Source organism: Bos grunniens, chromosome 18 (assembly GCF_055505025.1).
Source record: "Bos grunniens cultivar Pamir isolate PY7600 chromosome 18, Bosgru_T2T1.0, whole genome shotgun sequence".
Taxonomy (NCBI): domain Eukaryota; kingdom Metazoa; phylum Chordata; class Mammalia; order Artiodactyla; family Bovidae; genus Bos; species Bos grunniens.
In genome coordinates, this window is record NC_141182.1 from 2,305,764 (window position 1) to 2,324,503 (window position 18,740).

The 18,740-nt window shown below is 52.0% G+C and overlaps 1 protein-coding gene across 3 annotated transcripts in view; it reads right to left on the bottom strand.

Annotated features, from left to right (window-relative positions):
* Positions 1 to 2,522: 2,522 nt before the first annotated feature.
* Positions 2,523 to 18,740, bottom strand: part of FA2H (fatty acid 2-hydroxylase) — a 54,358-nt gene continuing 38,140 nt past the window's right edge. For all 3 annotated transcript variants that reach the window (XM_086349871.1, XM_086349872.1, XM_086349873.1), the window contains exons 3-7: positions 15,174 to 15,316; positions 14,189 to 14,295; positions 6,877 to 7,049; positions 5,305 to 5,557; positions 2,523 to 3,941 (exon numbers count right to left, since the gene is read on the bottom strand). In XM_086349871.1, the coding sequence (XP_086205997.1) occupies positions 3,862 to 3,941; positions 5,305 to 5,557; positions 6,877 to 7,049; positions 14,189 to 14,295; positions 15,174 to 15,316 (756 nt within the window). In that variant the 3' untranslated portion in view covers positions 2,523 to 3,861. The remainder of the gene's footprint in view (positions 3,942 to 5,304; positions 5,558 to 6,876; positions 7,050 to 14,188; positions 14,296 to 15,173; positions 15,317 to 18,740) is intronic.

Here is an 18,740-nt window from a genome sequence, read left to right on the forward strand (position 1 = left end):
AAACCTCCCAACAAAGAAAACCCAGGGCCAAATGGCTTCACTAGTGAATTCTACCAAACATTTAAAAATGAATTAATGCCAATCCTACTTAAACTCTAGCAAAATACTGAAGAAGAAAGAACACTTTGAAGCGCATTTTATCCACTCAGCATTACCCTGATATCAAAACCAGACAAAGACTTAAGAAAATTACAGGCCAGTATCCCTGATGAATATAGATACAGCAATGCACAACGAAATACTAACAAATCAAATCCAACAACACATTAAAAGGATCATACACCATGAGCAAGTGGGATTTATTTCTGGGATGCAAGAATGGTCACATATGAAAATCAGGTAATGTGACACACCACATTAACAGAATAAAAACATATGATAATGTCAATAGGTGCAGAAAAAGCATTTCACAAAATTCAACACTCTTTATTGATAAAAACTGTCAACAAATTAGGAATAGGAGGAAATTATCTCAGTATAACTAAGGCCGTGTATTACACTCACAGCTAACGTCATACTCAATGCCGCAAAACTGAATGCTTTTCCTCCAAGATCAGGAATAAGGCAAGAATGCCAGCCTCCACCACTATTAATTCTCCCACACGTTCTAATCCTTCATGTCTGTAACTCTTTATTTCTTCAATTGCCTCCTAAATAAACCACTTGCATCCATATTCTTGTTTTAAGATTTGCTTTTTAGGGAAACTTAATGAAGACAGGCTCCCACCTTCATGCTTTCATCAAAACGATATTTTTTCTTCTTTTTCTTATCACTCCTTTCCCCCGGATATAAGATGATAAGGTGTTTCAGATGGAGAGGAGATGAGAGTCTTGGCATTTTCCAAATTTCGCATTCATCCCATAGCATCCTTTATTACTTCTCTGTAAAGAAATCTCTCTCGATTTTTTGCAGCCATCATATCTTTATAGAAAGTTGGAACTGGAAAGTTCATATATACAGTTTCAGCTTTTTCTCAAAAATAGTAGATGAGATAAAATAATAAGAGAACAGGTAAGGTGGAAAAGAGATGAAAATTTACAATCACCAGTTCCCAGTCACAAGGGCGCAGAGCATCATGCTGTCATCAGGGGGCAGCAGAGGCCAGGGGACAGGGGGAAACCAAAGCCCAACAATGTACCCTGCCTGAGATCCGACAGAGACAAAATAAGGGAATCTCTCAGTCATGTCTGACTCTTTGGGCACCCATGGACTACAGCCTACCAGGCTCCTCTGCCCCTGGAATTCTCCAGGCAAGAATACTGGAGTGGATAGCCATGCCCTTCTCCAGATCTTCCCAACCCAGGGATTAAACCTGGGTCTCCTGCCTTGCAGGCGGGTTCTTTATTAAGCCACCAGGGAAGCGACAGAGAGGAGACCAACGTTTACTGGGGCCTGTTACAAATTGGGCTCAGTGCTGGGTACAATGAGAAATAGTACAAAGTTCAAGGGCAGAGAAAAAAATCACATGCTCCAAGTTTCAGGCTTTTCCATCACCCTAGATGTGTTGGCATCTTGATAATGTCCCCTGCTGGCTTTAGCATCGAGTCTTTGACTCCTCCTTAGGCCTCTTGCACTTGATGAAATTCTCTAGCTCCAGCAGATGATCCCTGAGTAGGGATGACACTTTGAGTGCCAACTGACTTAAGGTTAAGGGCACTTGCTATATTAGCCTCCTCTGTAGGGTGGGGCTCATTCTCTTTCTTCCCAAGGCCTTGTGGAAGTTCCTAACACCCTGGAAAGTTGTACCAGGCACAGCAGGACGCTCTGAGAGACTCAGTCTAATATTCACTGAGTGGACATTTTCATTAACAGATTGACTTCCCCTCCCCCCAAATCTTCTCATTGCCATGCTACAAACTCACATATATTTTGGCATTTCTTCCTAGTTCCGTTTCAATCTCTCTAAAGAAGGTTTTTGTTTTTTTCTCCAATTAACTTTTTGCTCAAACATGCTCATTTTAGACCTGCCTCCAGTGAACTCCTGTAATTTACAACTAGTTGGTCTTCTCCTTTCCCTGGGGGGTGATGCCCCGTGGTTGGATTCCCAGCACGTTCCAGGGAATGGAGGTCAGATTTCTGCTGCTTGGACTGCCCGGGTCCAGCAGCTTGAGGGATGAGTGGCTCAGTCAGGTGGCCCTAACCTTCAGGCTGGGAGCTGCTCGAGCAGGGACCGGCAGAAGGAGCGGGTGTCCCCCCATGGGCCGGAGCCTCGCCAGCATCAGCTTGTCTCTTTCATTTTTGCCTCCGCATGCTTGGGCAGGCAAATCCAGAGCCCACCTCTGCCAGACTACTGAATCAGACCCTGAGTGATGAGGACTTGGAAAACAGTAACGAAACCCAGGAAGAGGATAAGGATTGGTCTGCTTTTTACCATCAACTATACCCCAGCACATCTGCACAAGCTGGTCAGTGACCAAGCCAATACTCCTTCCTGTGGCCCTTGGCCGCCCCCTCCCACCCTTCTGCGCCCCCCTGGCCTTGACTAAATCTGTGAGTTGCCATCAATAACTTGCACCTCATCTTTGGTGGTTTCTTTTCCAATGTTTTTATTTTTCAAAATATACAATTTATTTACACCTTTATTTCACAATGGTAGTTTGTATATTTATTCCAAAATCTTTAAATAACTCCGCAGTAAACACTACAAATCACAGGATCGGTCCAACTGCTTCCCTTTAACCTTTACACATGTCGAGTTTCAAGTAGTAATGGTTTGTGGGTAAGAAGGGAACAAAACTAAGACCAAAAAAATTTTTTTTTTTTTTTTTTACATAAGCTTGACATGTAGGATTAGAAAGGGCAATCTGAGCAGCTACTTGGTCCGGGGCCCACTAAGGGTATTTATATAGTTTATAAATAAGACCCTCTATGGGCATCGAGGGTTTTGGTTACAGGAGGAAAGGGTGGGAACACACCCGGGGGGAGGCGGTGTTGCTGGGAGATAAGGCACCGTGTCAAGGCTCCTTCTCGGCTTGAGGAGGCACCGGCTGGAAGGGTCCTGAGTGAGGCGGGCGGGGGCCCACCTATGCCAAGGGGAGGCTGAGAACGCCTGGGGACGGGAGCGGGTTCCCACACACGGAGAGGTCTCTTTACCCTCCTTTGGGGAAAAGCTTTGTGATTCTGGAGGCCAGGAGAGACGGCAGAGCCGGTTCCTAAAGAGAGGGCTGGGGGCTCCCTCCAGCCTTGAGCCCACCTGCACAGACAGCTGAGGGCCGCTGTGTGGACGCTGGAGGTGTCTCTGCCCAAGGCACCTGGCGGTACAGCTGGAGTTGGTCATTGGCAGGGACAGAGGCATTGCCCCAGGACTGGCTGTGGGCCGCGAGAGGCTTCATGCTTTCTCTTCTGAGACCGCTTCATCCATCTCCGTGTTCTCCAGTCCAGAACTGCCACACCCTCTCCAGGAAGGGAAGGTGGGCCCCGCAGACCCCCTCTTCGCTGTGCATGTAGCAGCTCCAGGGCGGCAGGGGGCAGCTCCTAGGGAGCCCAAGGTGCTAAGACACAGGCCTGGGCCCAGGGGTCAGTTGCCTTCACTCCCCTCAGGAACGTCCCCGCCAGCCGGCTCCTGGAGCAGTCCTGGGGGCTGGGGCCCTAGGCGGATGCTGGCGGAAAGGCTGGGGTGCTCTAGGGAAGAGCCGGTCCCCGAGGGCTCTTAGGCCACCCAGCAGACGGGGCACTCCTGCACCGGGTCAGGAGGGCAGGCTCAGGGTCATCCTTGGTCAGGGTCTCCCCAGGACCCTCCACCAAGCCCGAGGGCTGGTCAAAGCCCGCGCTGTCCAGCCAAGCAAACCTTCCTTGCAGGATCTGGGCGGGGTGGACTGGGGTAGTGGCCATGGAAGGGCTGAGGGTGGGGCGGGGCGACGTCACTGTGTCTTCTGGTGGGGCTCTTCCGGAGTGAGGGTGTGGAAAAAGTGATCCCAGAGTTTGCTGCTGATGCCGAACCCTAGGGCGGGAGACATGGGGAGAAGGTCAGGCGTTCTTGAGGAGTGGGATCTCTTTGCTTGGAGGGAGCCCAGGCGGGGCGTGCCCGTGGGCAAGTTTCAACATCACCCCCAACGACCTTCCTAACTCCCAGGGCCATCCTGGCAGAGGTCAGAAGCAGGGTACCAGCGTGCCTAGACTCCCAGGTGTGCTGTGGGAAGAACCTCAAGGCTCTTATCTGGCCTGCCTTCCTGGGAGAGCCTGGCGCTGCCTGCCTCTTCCTCTCTCCCCCAACAGTCCAGTCGCCTCCTTCTCTCTGAAGATGCCAAGTTCATTCCTGCTTCAAGGCTTCGGACCTATTGCTCCTGGGATGCTCTTTCTCGAGGCGTCAGATGCTGGCTTCTCCTAATTTAGGTCTCAGCTCTAATGGTGTCTGTGTAGTGACGCCTTCCTAGACCACTTCAGCTAGCATTCTGCTCTCCAGTAGGGTAGCCACTAACCCATGTGACTCCTGAGCATTGGAAATGTGGCCCCGGGCTACAGAGGAACTGAATTCCTAATTTTATTTAATTTTATTAATAATTAACTTACATTCCAGTGTAAAAACCTAAACTTGGTTCAGTTATTGGAAAACCTATAGGCACATTTGGAGCAGTTCATATATGTGAATCTACTTTTTTGACTGTCAATTTTATAAATTCTAAACATGGACGAAGTATTTCCAATGGAGATTTAGCCCTTGAATGGAGATGAGCTTGTAAAGTGCAAGATACACACCAGATATCAAAGACTTAACAGAAGGACAGAATGTAAAATCTCTCATTAAAAATCTTTTTAGCCACGCTGCACGGCTTGTGGGATCCCAGTTCCCCAGCCAGGGACGGAACCTTGGCCCACAGCAGTGAGACTGCTGAGTCCTGACCACTGGACCCCCAGGCATTCCCAACAGTGTTTGATCACATGCTAAAATGATGATATTTCGGTTATATTTGGCCTGATAAAGTGTATTATTTACATTAACTTCACTGCTTTAGTTTTACTTGTTAACGTGGCTCCTCGAAAATGTAAAATCCCATCTATAACTCACACTGCATTCTATTTGCAAGTGTGGGACCCCCTCCCACTGACACGGTTTCCTGACGGTCGCCTGGCTTTCTTTTCTTGCTGGCACTTATCGCTGCTCTGGAATGATCTTTGCTCTGTATTGGTTTCCTGGTTTTTCTGTCTCTGTACAGCCCCCTGCTCCAGGGCCTAGGATGGGCGTCCCCGGCTTGCCTTTCTGACTGTGAACCCCAGAACCCAGGCTGGCCCCGGCTGGAAGCTCAGCGGGGCTGTCAGACGGGAAATGAGCAGCTGGGGGAGGGGGTGGCGTGGTGGGTCCTCACCCGACCGATGGTGTGCAAAGTGGTGCTTGACATGGTGGGCCTTCAGGTGGTACAGGTAGGAGCCCTTGTGAGGGGAGCCGAAGTGCAGGTAGTAGTGGGTCAGGTCGTAGATGACATAGCCCAGGAGGCTCCCCGCAAACACAGTGCCCGCCACGGCCGCGGACAGGATGAGCCGTAGCACCAGGTAGAAGAAGGCTATCACCAGGGAGGCCGGCACGGGCGGGAAGACCAGGCGGGAGGTGTCGAAGGGCGCCTGCGGACAGAGGCTCACGCGTCAGGACACGGCCCGGGGCCCCGGGGCCCGCCTGCGGTCACACACCGCTCGCTGGCTGGCGACGCTCCTTCGGGATAGGGGCTGGAGCGGCCCAGACGGGCCAGGGAGGGCGCAGGCCCCGTCGGCGGCTTGGGGAGGGCAGGCCACCAAGCCTGAAGCCCTGGAGAGCCTGTCCGGCCCCAGTAAGTCAGGACAGGAGCTGGAAAGCTCCAGGAACGTGGGGGTGGGGTGGTGTGGGCAAGATGCTCACAGGAGGAGCAGCTTGCCTGAGATGCTCCGCTCTGCGCTCAAGAGGCCACTCTGGCTCTGGAACTTGCTAGGTTTGGAGAGGAGCCCCCACCCCCACCCCAAGGACCATGCAGGGCATCGAGCTCGAGGCCTGAGGGTGATGAAGGCACACATGCTGGGTGACCCTGGAGCTGCTAACAGGCAGGTCTCCCCCCCAGGTGGCCTTCTTTGCTCCAAGTGGGTGTTGTCACATTGAACCAGACCATGAAAGAGCCTAGCCTTTGGTCCTGAGGCTTCACAAGCCAAGGGCCTGGCAGAGGTAAAATTTTAGAGACTCTGCGAGTATCCCAAGACTCTCTCTGGACTGAAAGAGGAGACAGCGAGCGATCAGGTGACTGAGACAGAACACTACACTGACGTGGGCCCCGCTCCCCACTGACCGGAGCAACAACAGGACCTGTGGGGCTCTGTGCCAGAACCCCAGCTCCTGGTCAAAGGGGAAGGAGGGCAAGGGGAGGGTGGGCACCCTGCGCCAGGACGGGAACAGCGTGGGGCAGGGACATCCTCTGGACGGACCTGGCTTCCAGTCCTGACTGCCGGGACCCTTGTGTGTTGCCCTGAAGGAGCCCCAGGGTGGGTGGATGACCAACAGTATAGACTCTGGCATCCACAGGGGACGGTGTGCTAGGGTGACCTTGGGTGAATGGCTTAGTTCCTTTATTTCCCCAAGCCTCAGTCTGCCACTCTGTGAAACGGGGAGAACGGCAGTACCCGCTTCAGAGGGAAGCTCCACAAGGTCAGTGATTCTGGCCTGTTTTGATCGATGATGTTCAGAACAGCACATGGCACATAGGGAGTGCTCAGTGAGCATTTGTTGAACGAGCAAATGAATGAGCTGTTGTGAGGATTAGCATTGGACACGCATGCTCACTCTGTCCACAGCCGGTTCAGGCTTGGACCCAATCACACGCCCCTGACTTCTCCTCGCCCTCAACCCAACCCCCACCGAGATGGGAGCTCCTGAGGGCGGGTGTCAGCAGCATAGCCTGAGGGGGCACTGCACCGCTCACCTTGTGGTGCTGGCCGTGCAAGGCGAAGTGCAGCATGATGAGGTAAGCGCTGTCGCTGGGCGGCTTCATGTGGAACAGGAAGCGATGGATGAGGTACTCCAGGAGGCTCCAGAGGAACAGCCCCAGCAGGAAGAGGCCCGGGAACGCTGACTCGGGCATGGCCACTGAGTACTCTGCATCAGGTGCAAGACAGGGAGGTCAGGGGCTGGAGGCCCCAGAGGCCCAGCCCGGTCACCTTGGGGGCTGCCCACAGCTGCAGAGCCCAACCCCACCACTGGGGCCCGACAGTCAAAACAGGAGGGAGACTGTGAGGATGTGTGTGGGCTTATTTATGAGGAGTCCTGTCAGAGGATGACTAATGTGGTGGATCCCATTGATTTCAGGTATTGAACCACCCTTGCGTTCCAGGAATAAATCCCATTTCGTCATGGTGCATAATGCTTTAATATGATTCAGTCTTCTAGTATTCTGTTGACGACTGCTGCATCTTGATCCATGAGTGATAACTGCTCTGGAGTTTTCTTTCTTGTGGTATTTTTGTCTGACTTTGGTATCACGGTAAGATACGACTAGAGATCTGAGATCTTCCTTAAAGGGACCGTAAGAGGAACAGCCACGGCCAACGCTGGACCCCTGCCTGGTGCTATGGTCTGCGTGTGCTCTCTCAAATTCACATGCTGAAACCTAACCTCCAAGGTGATGAGAGGTGCTCAGGTCATCAGGTGAACAGGACTAATTCCCTTATAAAAGAGGCTCGAGAGAATCCTCCCCTTTTCGACATACAAGTATTCAAGGAGTCTTTGACCTAGAAGAGGGCTCTCGCCTGACTATGCTGGCACCCTGATCTCAGACTTCCAGCCTCTAGAATCATAAGCAATCAATTTGTTGTTTACAAGCCACCTAGTCTATGCTATTTTGTTACGGCAGCCCAAATGGACTGACACCAGAAAAGACTGACCTTGCTTCAGTGGCATGGAGGAGAGGGCAGGGTGATCCTGATGAAGCCAGCAGATCTGGGGGCTGTTGATGGAAGATGTTAACAACCATCTTCCAAGGGAAGATGGGACTGGGGGGCCAAGAGGGTCAGGAAAACCCAAGGAGAGAAAGGTTCATTGAGAACATCTAAAACCATAGCATATGAGGGAGATGTGAAAAAACGGAAGATGATTAGCCTGGAGACCAGAAGACTGGAGTGATGTCATCATCATCAAGTGAGGCCCCCGCGCCCAGCTCCTGGAGGAGAGCCTGCAGTCCGCACGGCCTTTGTTCCTTTTCTCCACTTCACTGATTCTCTAACCTCACAGGGACTTCAGCTCTCACTGTTTCTTCAGGTCTACCATCACCCTCTGAGTTTGACTTCTTTTCTCCACTAGCCACTGCTTTGGTTATACTTTCTCTTTAAAAAAGTGGCAGCTTTATTGAAATATAACTCACATATCTTACAATTCACTACTTTCAAGTGTACAGTTCAGTGATATTTGGTATATCTACAGTTGCACAACCATCACCACAATTTTAGAGCCTTTTCATCACCCAGAAAGAAACCCTTTACTTGTCAACAGTCATTCCAACCTTTGTCATTTCCCAGAGCCAGGAAACCTCTAATTTACGATATCGTATTTTCTGATTCTGGACCCGTCATACCAATGGAATCACACAATATGTGGTCTTTTGTGACTGGCTTCTTTTGTTTACAATATTTTTAAGGTTCATTCATTTGTAGCATGTATTAGAACTTCATTCCTTGTTAATATGGATGCACCATAATTGTTTATCCACTCACCAGCTGATGGACAGCTGGGATGTTTCTCTTTTTTTTGGCTATTCTGAATAATGCTGCTATGAACAGTCGTGTTTTTAGTTGTCTTGGGTATACGCCTGGGAGTAGAATTTCTGGGACTTTACTGCAACTATGTTTAACTTTGGGGGCACCACCAAACTATTTTCTAAAGCTAACCTTGACTTCAGCTGCCCCCATGACCTCCCAAGCCTGGATGAGCACAAAAGTCTGTCTCTCCACCCCAGACCCAAGCCGCTGAAGATGGAGGAGGAGCCGTGTGTAGCCATGAGTCTGGTGCCTTCAACCTCAGCTAGGCCTCAGACACTGCCTGGAGATCCTTTCCTGTCTGCAGGCCCAGCTCCCTCCTCACTGCCGTCAAACACCCCCTTTCCCTCCCATCCAGCCTCCTACTTCACACGAAAAAGACTCCTTGGGGTAGAAGAAAGGAAGGGGGAGAATGGCTCCTCCATAAGCGTCCACCTTCAACCAGCCCTGATTATGCTTCAACCCTGTAACTTCGTGCTCCTCCGAGAAGAAGTGTGCACTCGGGTGCCTGGGCCCTGGATGGTGATTGGCAATGGTAATAGCAGCAGCAGCAGCAAATGTGTATTCACCAGCCCCTACATGCCAGGCGCCACTCAAGTGCTTTACACATCACGTTCGTCTCACTCCAACTTGATGAAGTGCTGGCATTGCCCTTGTCACTGAGGGTGTGGAAGTACAGACAACTTATTACATTACTGACCAGCTCACCCTCAGTCTGCCCCCTACCACCCCCTTCATGCAACTCCTCTGGGCATCTTCAGCTTCTCCTCCGCTGCTCTTCTGCTCATATTTAAGACTTTCTCGTCATAGACGCAGTCCCTTCATAGCCAAACCCCCTGAAAAGGTCAGTTAGACTTAAGTCTACTTCACCTCTTTCCATTCGCTCAAGCCTCTAAAGTCTGCCTTCTTCAAAGAACTATGAAAGCCATTTGTGATGTATTTCTTGGCAGATCAAAGTAATTTTTTCAATTCATCTCTAAAATTGGCTGTGGCATATGATGCTGGTGACCACTCTATTTTTGAACCTGTAACCACAGAAGTTCCCAGCCTGAGGTTTAGGAACGCCCAGAGAGTCCCTGGTTGGATTTCAGAGTGAACCTGTTGACATGGTATTCCAAACAGTGCACCTGTGTGCGTCCTTCTGGGGCAGATCCCCGACTTTTCAGATTCGCAGAGCGCTGGGAGCAACACGACCTGAGCACAGAGCTCCACTCCCTGCCTACTGGAACGCTTGGCTCTTCTCTTCCCACCTTTTTTCCCCTTTTCCTTTTCTTTCTTTCCTTTTTTTTCTGCCATGGAGCTTGTGGGATTTTTAGTTCCTCAACTAGGGATTGAACCTGGGCCTTCGGCAGTGAGAGTGCAGAGTCCCAACCACTGGGCCTCCAGGGAATGCCCTCGCCTCTTCTCTAGGGGCCCTCTGTCAGGCTCCACTGTGGAAACTGTCTCTGTCTCCAGGGTCAAAACCTTGACCCTCCGCTCTCAAATGCCCCCGTTTGATCTAGGATGTCAGTCACACCCACCTGTTGACAACCCCCATATCTGTGTCTCCAGCCCAGCCCTGGATAGCCACTTGCTACTGGCCATCTCCACACAGCTGTGCACAGCCCCGCCTGCAAGGTCAGCAGCTTCCAAATGAAGCTAATCATCCTCTTCTTCCTTCCCACCCAACCGCACCCCAGGGGGAGGTTAATGACTCCACACATTACCAAAGCCTTGACTTATTCCTCTCTCCCATGTCCAATCTGTGTCACCAAGCTCTGTCAGCTCCCTCTCCTTAATATCTTTTGATAGATAAAGTTAAAAAAAAAAGCCAGACACAAAAGACCATTTACATGGCACGTCCTGAAAAGGCAAGTGTACAGAGAAGCAGGTCGCTGGCTGTCGGGGCTGGAGGAGGGGGAATGAGGAGCAGCTGCTCAGGGGAATGGGGTTCCTTCTGGGGTGACGAAAACATTTTGGAACTAGACAGAGTGGTGGACTGAATCATTCACTTCAAAATGGTTAATTCTGTATGTATCTCATCTCAGTTAAAAAACATCTCTTGGGTCAGTTCACCGCTCTGACTCCCCCATGACCTTACCAGCACCCCACAGAAGCTTCCTGCTCCAACTCTCTGCCCCTACGTGCTGCTAAAACCCTCTTCTGGTACCTCATTCTCAAGTAAAGTCCAGCCCCCGAGCCTGGCACTCAGGGTCCCTTGAGACCAGCCCTGTCCACATCATCCCTGCCTCATCTCCCCGCCACCCCGTCTGGAGTCCACTGAACCACGCTCCCCTCCCCTCCCCACACTCCCCTCCCCACACATCTTTCCTTCACTGGAATCCTCTCCCTCCCTTCCTCCGGTACGAAATCGCTGCAGATGCCCTTTGCCCTGACCTGGGCGGGGTTTGAGCAAGGCCTTCCACATCATCCTTTCTGTTTCACTCTTTCACCCCCACTGGGTTATGAGCAGAGAGGGTATTTCATGGGCAGAGAGGGTATTCTGTTCTGTCTCCTGTGCCCTTAACACAGCAGATGCTCAGACACTTGTGGGAGACTCATGGGCCAACCCACGCCTCTCTAGAGGGCTGGACATGGATAAGATTTGACCTGTGCTGTTCCAAAGGCAGCCTCTGGTTCTGTTTAAGGAAACAGTTCTGAAGGGCTGTGCCCAGTGTGAATGGCCACAGGGAATCACTGCGGAAGGAGAGAGCCCAGGAAGGTGGTGGGGAGGAGAGGTGACTTTCCAGCTCTCTGGACCAGATTCCGGGCCACTATGACAAACGGTTCCAAATAAGTCTCTAAACTAAGAAGGATTTTTCATGCCTCACCTGGAAACTAACACATAACTCAGCCAAGATTCAACCCCCCAAGGACCCGTCTCTCTCAAATCAGGTGGTAAGCTGCTCTGATGTCTCTCATCAGCAGGGCCTGCGGTGTCCACACCCAGGCTGACACTTGCCTGTCAGCGCTGCCTTGCTGGGCGGCTCTGGCTGACCAGGTCCCCCTCTGAGGGACGGCTGGCCACTTCCAGGGTCCTTCAGGACACCCTGCTGAAGGGCAGGGTTCAGGTCTCCGCCCTGTACTATCTACGTGCTTTCTCAACAGTAAAATATCCTACCACCTGTGAAGGGCTATTGCTAGAACACAGGGAATATAATACCTGGCAGTGTGATAAGTATGTATCTCGGAGGAGCCAAGTGGGCTACAGTCCATGGGGTCGTAAAGAGTCAGACATGACTGAGCGCCTTCACTTTCACTTCACTTACATGTAAGAATAATATACTGTGTATGAACATATCATAATAAATAACACTCTTCATATGTTACAGGTCGCTGCTATGATCTTTAAATGTTATCTGCCAAATACATCCAGCCACAGTCCTCCCCGGGCGGCATTTTCTCAGTTCTTGCAGGGCTCTGGAGGGTCCCTGGTTGGGGGAGGAGTTTCCCTCCTAAAGTGCAAGAGTCCTTTCTTGCTGCGTAGCTCACTTCTCGGAAAGGACTGGACATACAAAAGCATTCCCTGGCCCCAGGCTGTGGTCCTGACCTTTGCTGGGGCTCCCACCACAATCCCTGCCTAGGATGTTCCTTGGCACCCACTCTAACGCACCTCCAGGAACCGTGCTGGGGGCCAGCTGGGAGGTGAAGACCCTCTCTGCTTTCCAAAGCATTTTCACACACGTGCAGCTGCGAGTTTCAGCCTTAAACTGCTGCCTGCGCGTGGCTCCCACTGTTCCTTGGCACCCTGAGTTCCTGCATTTCCTGCAGCCTATCTCTTGTCCAGGAGCTGTGCTGGGACCCTGCCGAGTCTCCATTCGCCTCACTTCGTGGCTCTGTTTTCCCTGCCTGGGCCTGGGCCTTGCCTGGCAAGCCGGGGGTGAGGGAGGCATGTGCGGCTCTCTTGCCACCATTGCTGGCATCCTGGTCACAAGCCCACTAACCCTACACTGGACCTTTATTGGCACATTTCAGCTCTCCGCAGCACCGTCAAATCACCCGCCCAGCCTTGCACCAGAGTTGCCTCCTATAGGTCAAGGTTCTGCCCGCCCCCTCACCCCAGCACCACCCCTGTCGGCCCATCAGGCCGGAGCTGGTACCGAGTGGCATCTCCCGAGGACTCCTGCAGAGGGACCTGGGCCAAAGCTCCGGCGTTCCCTTCTCCCTCTGGCCCCAGCCCTGTCGGGCCCGCCACTGTTGGCGATTGTTCGGGGAGCGCTGGGCAGAAACAGTGGGCGATTCAGTGAGCAGGCCGTCTGAGCAACAAGCCCTGTGCTGTGCCTGAGCTATTCAGCGTGGGCAGAAGTGGGTAACCTTGGCTTGAGGGGTGCACACATTAACCCTTGGTGTCTGGGAGCAGCCTTAGCTCTGGGGGACTTCCTACAGTTGGCTCAGCCCCACCCCATCCTGGACCAGGTGGGAAAACTGGGGCTCCCCGCACTGTGGCTGTGGCCCCTCTCATCTAGACCGTTCAGCCCTCAACTTGTCCTCCTGGAGGAGGTGGGCAGGAGAGAGCCCTGGAGCGTGGACAGAAGGAGCTTGCATCTGGCGCACACAGGGGTTCAGCGGTTCATGGTCAGGAACGTGGCGTGTGATCAGGAGAGGTGCTTCTTCCACCTGTCCCCCACTCCTGCCTTCTGTCTGAGCCACTCAGCATGGGCGAGCACTTTCCCAAGGCGGACTCTGCCAGGATGGGCAGGTTACCTGGGCAGGTGGTCCGGACCTGGAGGCCTGAGGTAGGTGATGAACTGGTGAGGCAGGCTGACAGCAGAGGCCATGCCCACACGGTGCTGCCCTGAGACTCAGCCTCACAGGCTCTTCTCTCTCTCCCCTGCCTGCCTGGGTGACACCTGGCAGCTACATCCTAGCCACGTGAAACTAACCTGCTTGTTTAACTTCTTAAGGTTCCATTTCTTTATCTCTAAAAAGGTGTAATGATAAGTCCCTTGCTTGCAGGCTGTTGGGAGGGTTAAATGAGATGGTCCCTGGCAAGTCCCAGGCATGTGGTGAGTGCTCAGCAGAGGTTACTGGAGTCAGGCTTCTGCTGATGGCCCTTTGCCCGGGGAACACTAGGACGCCTCGGATCTGATCTTTGTTTCCAATCTTTCTCCTCTAGGTTCTAATCTCCGTTTTGTTCGTGAACCATTCTGAGTTCAGCTCTGCTGTCCTACCTGGTGAAATGACTTCATTTAGTTTCCTGACAAACAACACCAGGTCATACTTTTTCTATTCTTTGACTCAATGGAAATCCCCTTCTTTATTGCTATACCACTTGATGAAATGATTTAATTTAATGTGTGGCTTTTTTTTTTTTTTAATTCCTCTTTTGGAGGGTGGGGAAGTCTGACCTTTCTTTCGGAAGAGTATTTCTACAGATAGACCTCATTTTAAAATGCTTGTGATGTGGTTCAGGGTTCTAAGGTCTCAGAAACTCAGGAGCAGGGAGAGCACCAAGGTCCACGCCCCCAGGAGCCACGGTAGCTGCACAGCAGGAAGACCAGACATCACCTGTGGCGAAGGGCGCCAAGAGCTGGACGTTGCCCTGGGCAAAGGCGCCGTAGTAGGACCAACTGCAGTACAGGACCAGGGGGATCCAGATGATGGGGACGCTGTACCTGCAGGAAGACCATCAGGGTGAGAGAGATACATGCACAGCAGCCTGAGACGGCCCAGCTTCCCGAGAGACATACCTCTCCACTAGAGGGGGGACGAGAAGGAACTAAAGCAGGTGCAGAGAGCACATGGAGACCTGCTGTCAAAGGGACACTGCTGCGGGGGTGGGGAGGGGGCAGGAGGAGGAAAGAAGAGAGCAGCTCTGAGTCTATCTCCCTCAGTCTCTGAGTTACTGGAACGGAAAACAAAAAGAATCCCTGTGGCTACTGACAGTGCAGTTGTATAGGTGCTGCCCTCTCATGGCAGAGGAGGCAATTGCAGGCAAAACAGCCCCCCAAAGGCTGCTGCTGCTGCTGCTGCTAAGTCGCTTCAGTTGTGTCCGACTCTGTGCGACCCCATAGACGGCAGCCCACCAGGCTCCGCCATCCCTGGGATTCTCCAGGCAAGAACACTGGAGTGGGTTGCCATTTCCTCCTCCAATGCATGAAAGTGAAAAGTGAAAGCGAAGTCGCTCAGTCGTGTCCGACTCTTTGCGACCCCATGGACTGAAGCCTACCAGGCTCCTCTGTCCATGGGATTTTCCAGGCAAGAGTGCTGGAGTGGGGTGCCATTGTCTTCTTGGGCAGCAGAGGCTAAAAACGCCTCATAGGAGTCTGAAACAGAACAGGAGGGACATTCAAAGCAGCTTCTGGCTACATGTTGGGTTGCCACTCGGTGGAAAAAACCATGCACAGGAATAGATTATGCCCATGACATGTTCCACCGTTGCCAAGAACTTGCAGTACCACTCTGGGCTCCAGGGACGGACCCTTCCCCTTCGCATCTGGCTGGCACCATCAGGAGAGGGGACAGCCCACCATGACCCCAGAGCAGGACTCACCAGACGGTCTTGCTGAGGGCCTCGACAAAATCTGAGTGGAAGAGGCGGATGGGCCTGGACACCGGCTGGTGGACCCACTCATCGTACTTCTCTCCCAAGTGTCCGACCTGCCACAGGAGGGGCTTCTGCCAATCCACCAGGTCCTTCAGGAGACAAAGCCAAGCGAACACTTGAGACTCACACCTCTTTGTTCCCCTGGTTACGGCATCCATCCCCAGCTCCACCTCAACTCTCATTGTCTGTATGGAGCAACCCACACTCCCTACTGCAGAGATCAGGAACTAACCGTTCATCCCAACCCTTGGGCCACAGAAATGGGATCCAGGACAGGCCTATGGCCTAAGCTGGTGCAGTGAGCCATCATACACCCTTTCCTCTTGCTGGGATGGCTAGGTTTGTAGGGCATGACCCTGGAGTTGCCAGGGGAGCCTGTCTGAGGACTCAGTCAACACAGAGGATGGTCAAGCCAGGAACTGGAGACACCAAATTCTGTTGATGACATCGGAGTGCCCAGATTCAGCACCGCATGCCTGAAGCTTGAAGTCTTAACCAGGATTCTTCAAGTACAGGAATCAATACATTCTGTAGGAAGAATCAAGTAGGCCCTTTCTCCTCCACCAAGGTCTTTTTTAGTGGTGGCCTATGCAATTCATTCATGCATTCAAACAATCATTCATTCAGCACTTTGCCTGATGCACATGCTGGTTGCTGGGGAAAATAAACAACAATGTAAAAGATCATCTTTGCTTTACGTAGCTTGGTGCAGAAGCAGAGCTCAGGCTCCAGAGGTGGGTGCTGTCGCTTCCTGTGTGATTCTGAGGAAATTACTTGGCTTCTCTGAGCCTCGGTTTCCCTGGCTACCAAATGGAAGTAATAACAGTGCTACTTGCATCAAGTACTCAGCAAGGTGAGACAAGCCAGGCAGGATAATTTAATGGTGATGCAGGCAGGCTGAGGTTCGGAGGCGAATGACTGGTACAAATGTCTGAGTCTAGGGGGGAGAGGAGGGCTTTGCACAGAAACTGGGGTTTGGGTTTGGGTTCATACAGTATGGAAGACTTAGCAAGAGGGACAGGGAAATGGAGATGCGGAGGAAGCATGGGTGCAGAAGTGGCGTTGAGAATGACTGGGGCCCATTTGGTCCCCTGACTTTGATCTGCGGGGCAGAAGAAAGAAATCTGCTGAGGGCTTTAGATGACAGAACACCCAGCATCAGGCCCAGAGGCTGCCACTTCATCCTCCAGGCCAGCTGTCCCCAAGGTGAGGATGGATGTGTACCGCAGAGGCACACACAGGCTGATTCCCCAAGGTGGGGAGGAAATACTAGAGACTGCTCTTGATATATTTCTCTCATATACAGACCATATTTGAATGCTTTCTAATGTACATAATACAAGAATACATAAGTTCATGCAAATAATTTGTGGATAATTAAAATGGACATATAATGAAGAATATGCTCAAAATGTTTTACTTATATGGATGCAAGATCAAAAAAGTATGGAGGCCACAGCTCTGGGCAATGAGCAGCCCTTGAAGATTTCTGATGAGTTGGTGTAGTGAAGATTAATCTAGACCAAAATCAGTTAAAAAAAAAAAAAGACCTTGGAGTCAGGCGACCCCCTTCAAAGCCCAACCCTGCTGTTTATGAGCCGTGGGATCCTGGGCAAGCGTCTACCTCCCAGAGCCTCTCGCCTCTCGTGTCTGTGAAGCCAGGTGTGCCTGGACCCCCACGCGTGATAGGAGAGAGGGGTCCATGCACTCTGTGTCTGGTGCTCAGGGGGTTCAATGAACCTCCAGTGCAGGGGGTCAGGCTGCCACCACGACTGAGAAGGGAGGTGGTGTCCGGAAAGGAGTGGAGAGAACAGATGTGGATACGTGTGGAGGACAACCACGGAAGCCAGGGAGGAAGCATCGACTATAGTCCACAAGCCCACCTTCCCACAGCCCCAGCTGGAACCTACTCCTTGCACAGGCCTCCGTGCCACAGCTGGCCCGGGCCCAGCAAGGGTCCCCGCCCTGCCATGACACCCTTGTAGCAGGAGGCGGAGGGTCTCCGGGCAAGTGGGGAAGGTCCCCAAGCATTCTCTCTGTGCCTGAGCCCAGGGGGAAAGGCCCAAAGATGCCGTGGTTCTGGCCACGTGAGCCTGGCAGGTCCCAGGTGCTGACAGCCTTCATGCCTCTCAGGCTGGAAGATGACCCAGGGCAGCCCAGAGCCATCCCACACAGCATCAGTTACACCAGGCGACCGTCCAAACCCTGCCCGACTGTGACACTCCTCCTGGCCCCAGTCCTCACGCCTCCTTGCCTTGGGTCTAGCAAACAGATCACTGGGCACCGACTGACTCATTCCTGCCATTCCTCGGCCTCTTGTCTCACACACACACACATTCTCTCTGTGTCTCCCTCACACATACCAGCAAAGAACTGGAGGAACCAGCTAGTGGCCTGTGTTTACATCTTATCTTGCAACAGACCACAGAAGCCTACCTCAGAGTAGCTCAGTCAGGAGCACAGCAAGCGCATGGGGCTTTGTCCCTGCTGTGCCAGCACCGAGGGCAGAGCGTCACAGAGCCCTGGTTGCGTGCCGAGCGTGGCTCTGGACCCTTCCTGGGAGCTCAGCCCTCCGATCCCCGCCGAACCCCTCACGAGGAAGGCGCGGCGTTGCTGCTGGCACGCAGATGGGGAAATGGGAGCAGAGGAACTTGCCAGAGACCGCTCGGTGAAGACACTGTGATGAATTGGCCCCTTTATCACTGGGAAATACAGGCTCTGGTAGGACTTCTTGTCCTGAGCCCATTCCGTCTGATTCTCGTAGAAGCTTCCTCATGCTTAGCGTCTGCATGACCTGCCTTGCCCACCCTTTCACTTTCACCTTGCTCACATCTCACGTTTGAAGTGCGTCCCTTGCAGACAGTGTATAGTCGAGTCTGACTTTTCCATCCAGTCACTCTCTGCATTCTTAATTTTTTTGATCCTGCTGCACAGCATGTGGGATCTTAGTGCCCTGACCAGGGATGAAACCCGCACCCCTAGGATTTTAAGTGGGGGGTCTTACCCTCTGGACCACCAGGGAAGCCCCCACTCTAACTGGAGTATTCAGTCCATTTACCTTTCAGGTTGTCTTGCTATTCGCCTGCTCTGCTCTTCACTTCTTGACTTGTTTGTACTGACCAAGTATTAAAATATTCTAGATTATCTGCTCATCTAAGTGATGCCTTTTTTTTTTTTTGTATTTTTCTTAGTTGCTACCACCTATCTCTGGTTTTTATGTGTTCCACTTTTGCATACACATGACAATTAATTCAGACTCAGCTACCTTAGACAAGAAAAGTTTCCAGCTGTGGCACAGCACTGCGAACAGGTAGACCTCTTTCTTAGCCAAGAAGCAGTTTAGGCAAATTTTTCCTGTTTTCCCTTTATTTTGTGAAGCGCACAGAAAACAGCTTTGGATTTGTGAGCTTAATTCACCTGAGACCCAGGGAGAAATATCTAGGTGAGCAAAAAGCAGGGATTCCAGCCCAAAGGGGAAGGAAAGCGACCCTTCCATCTTAAGCGTAGAAATTC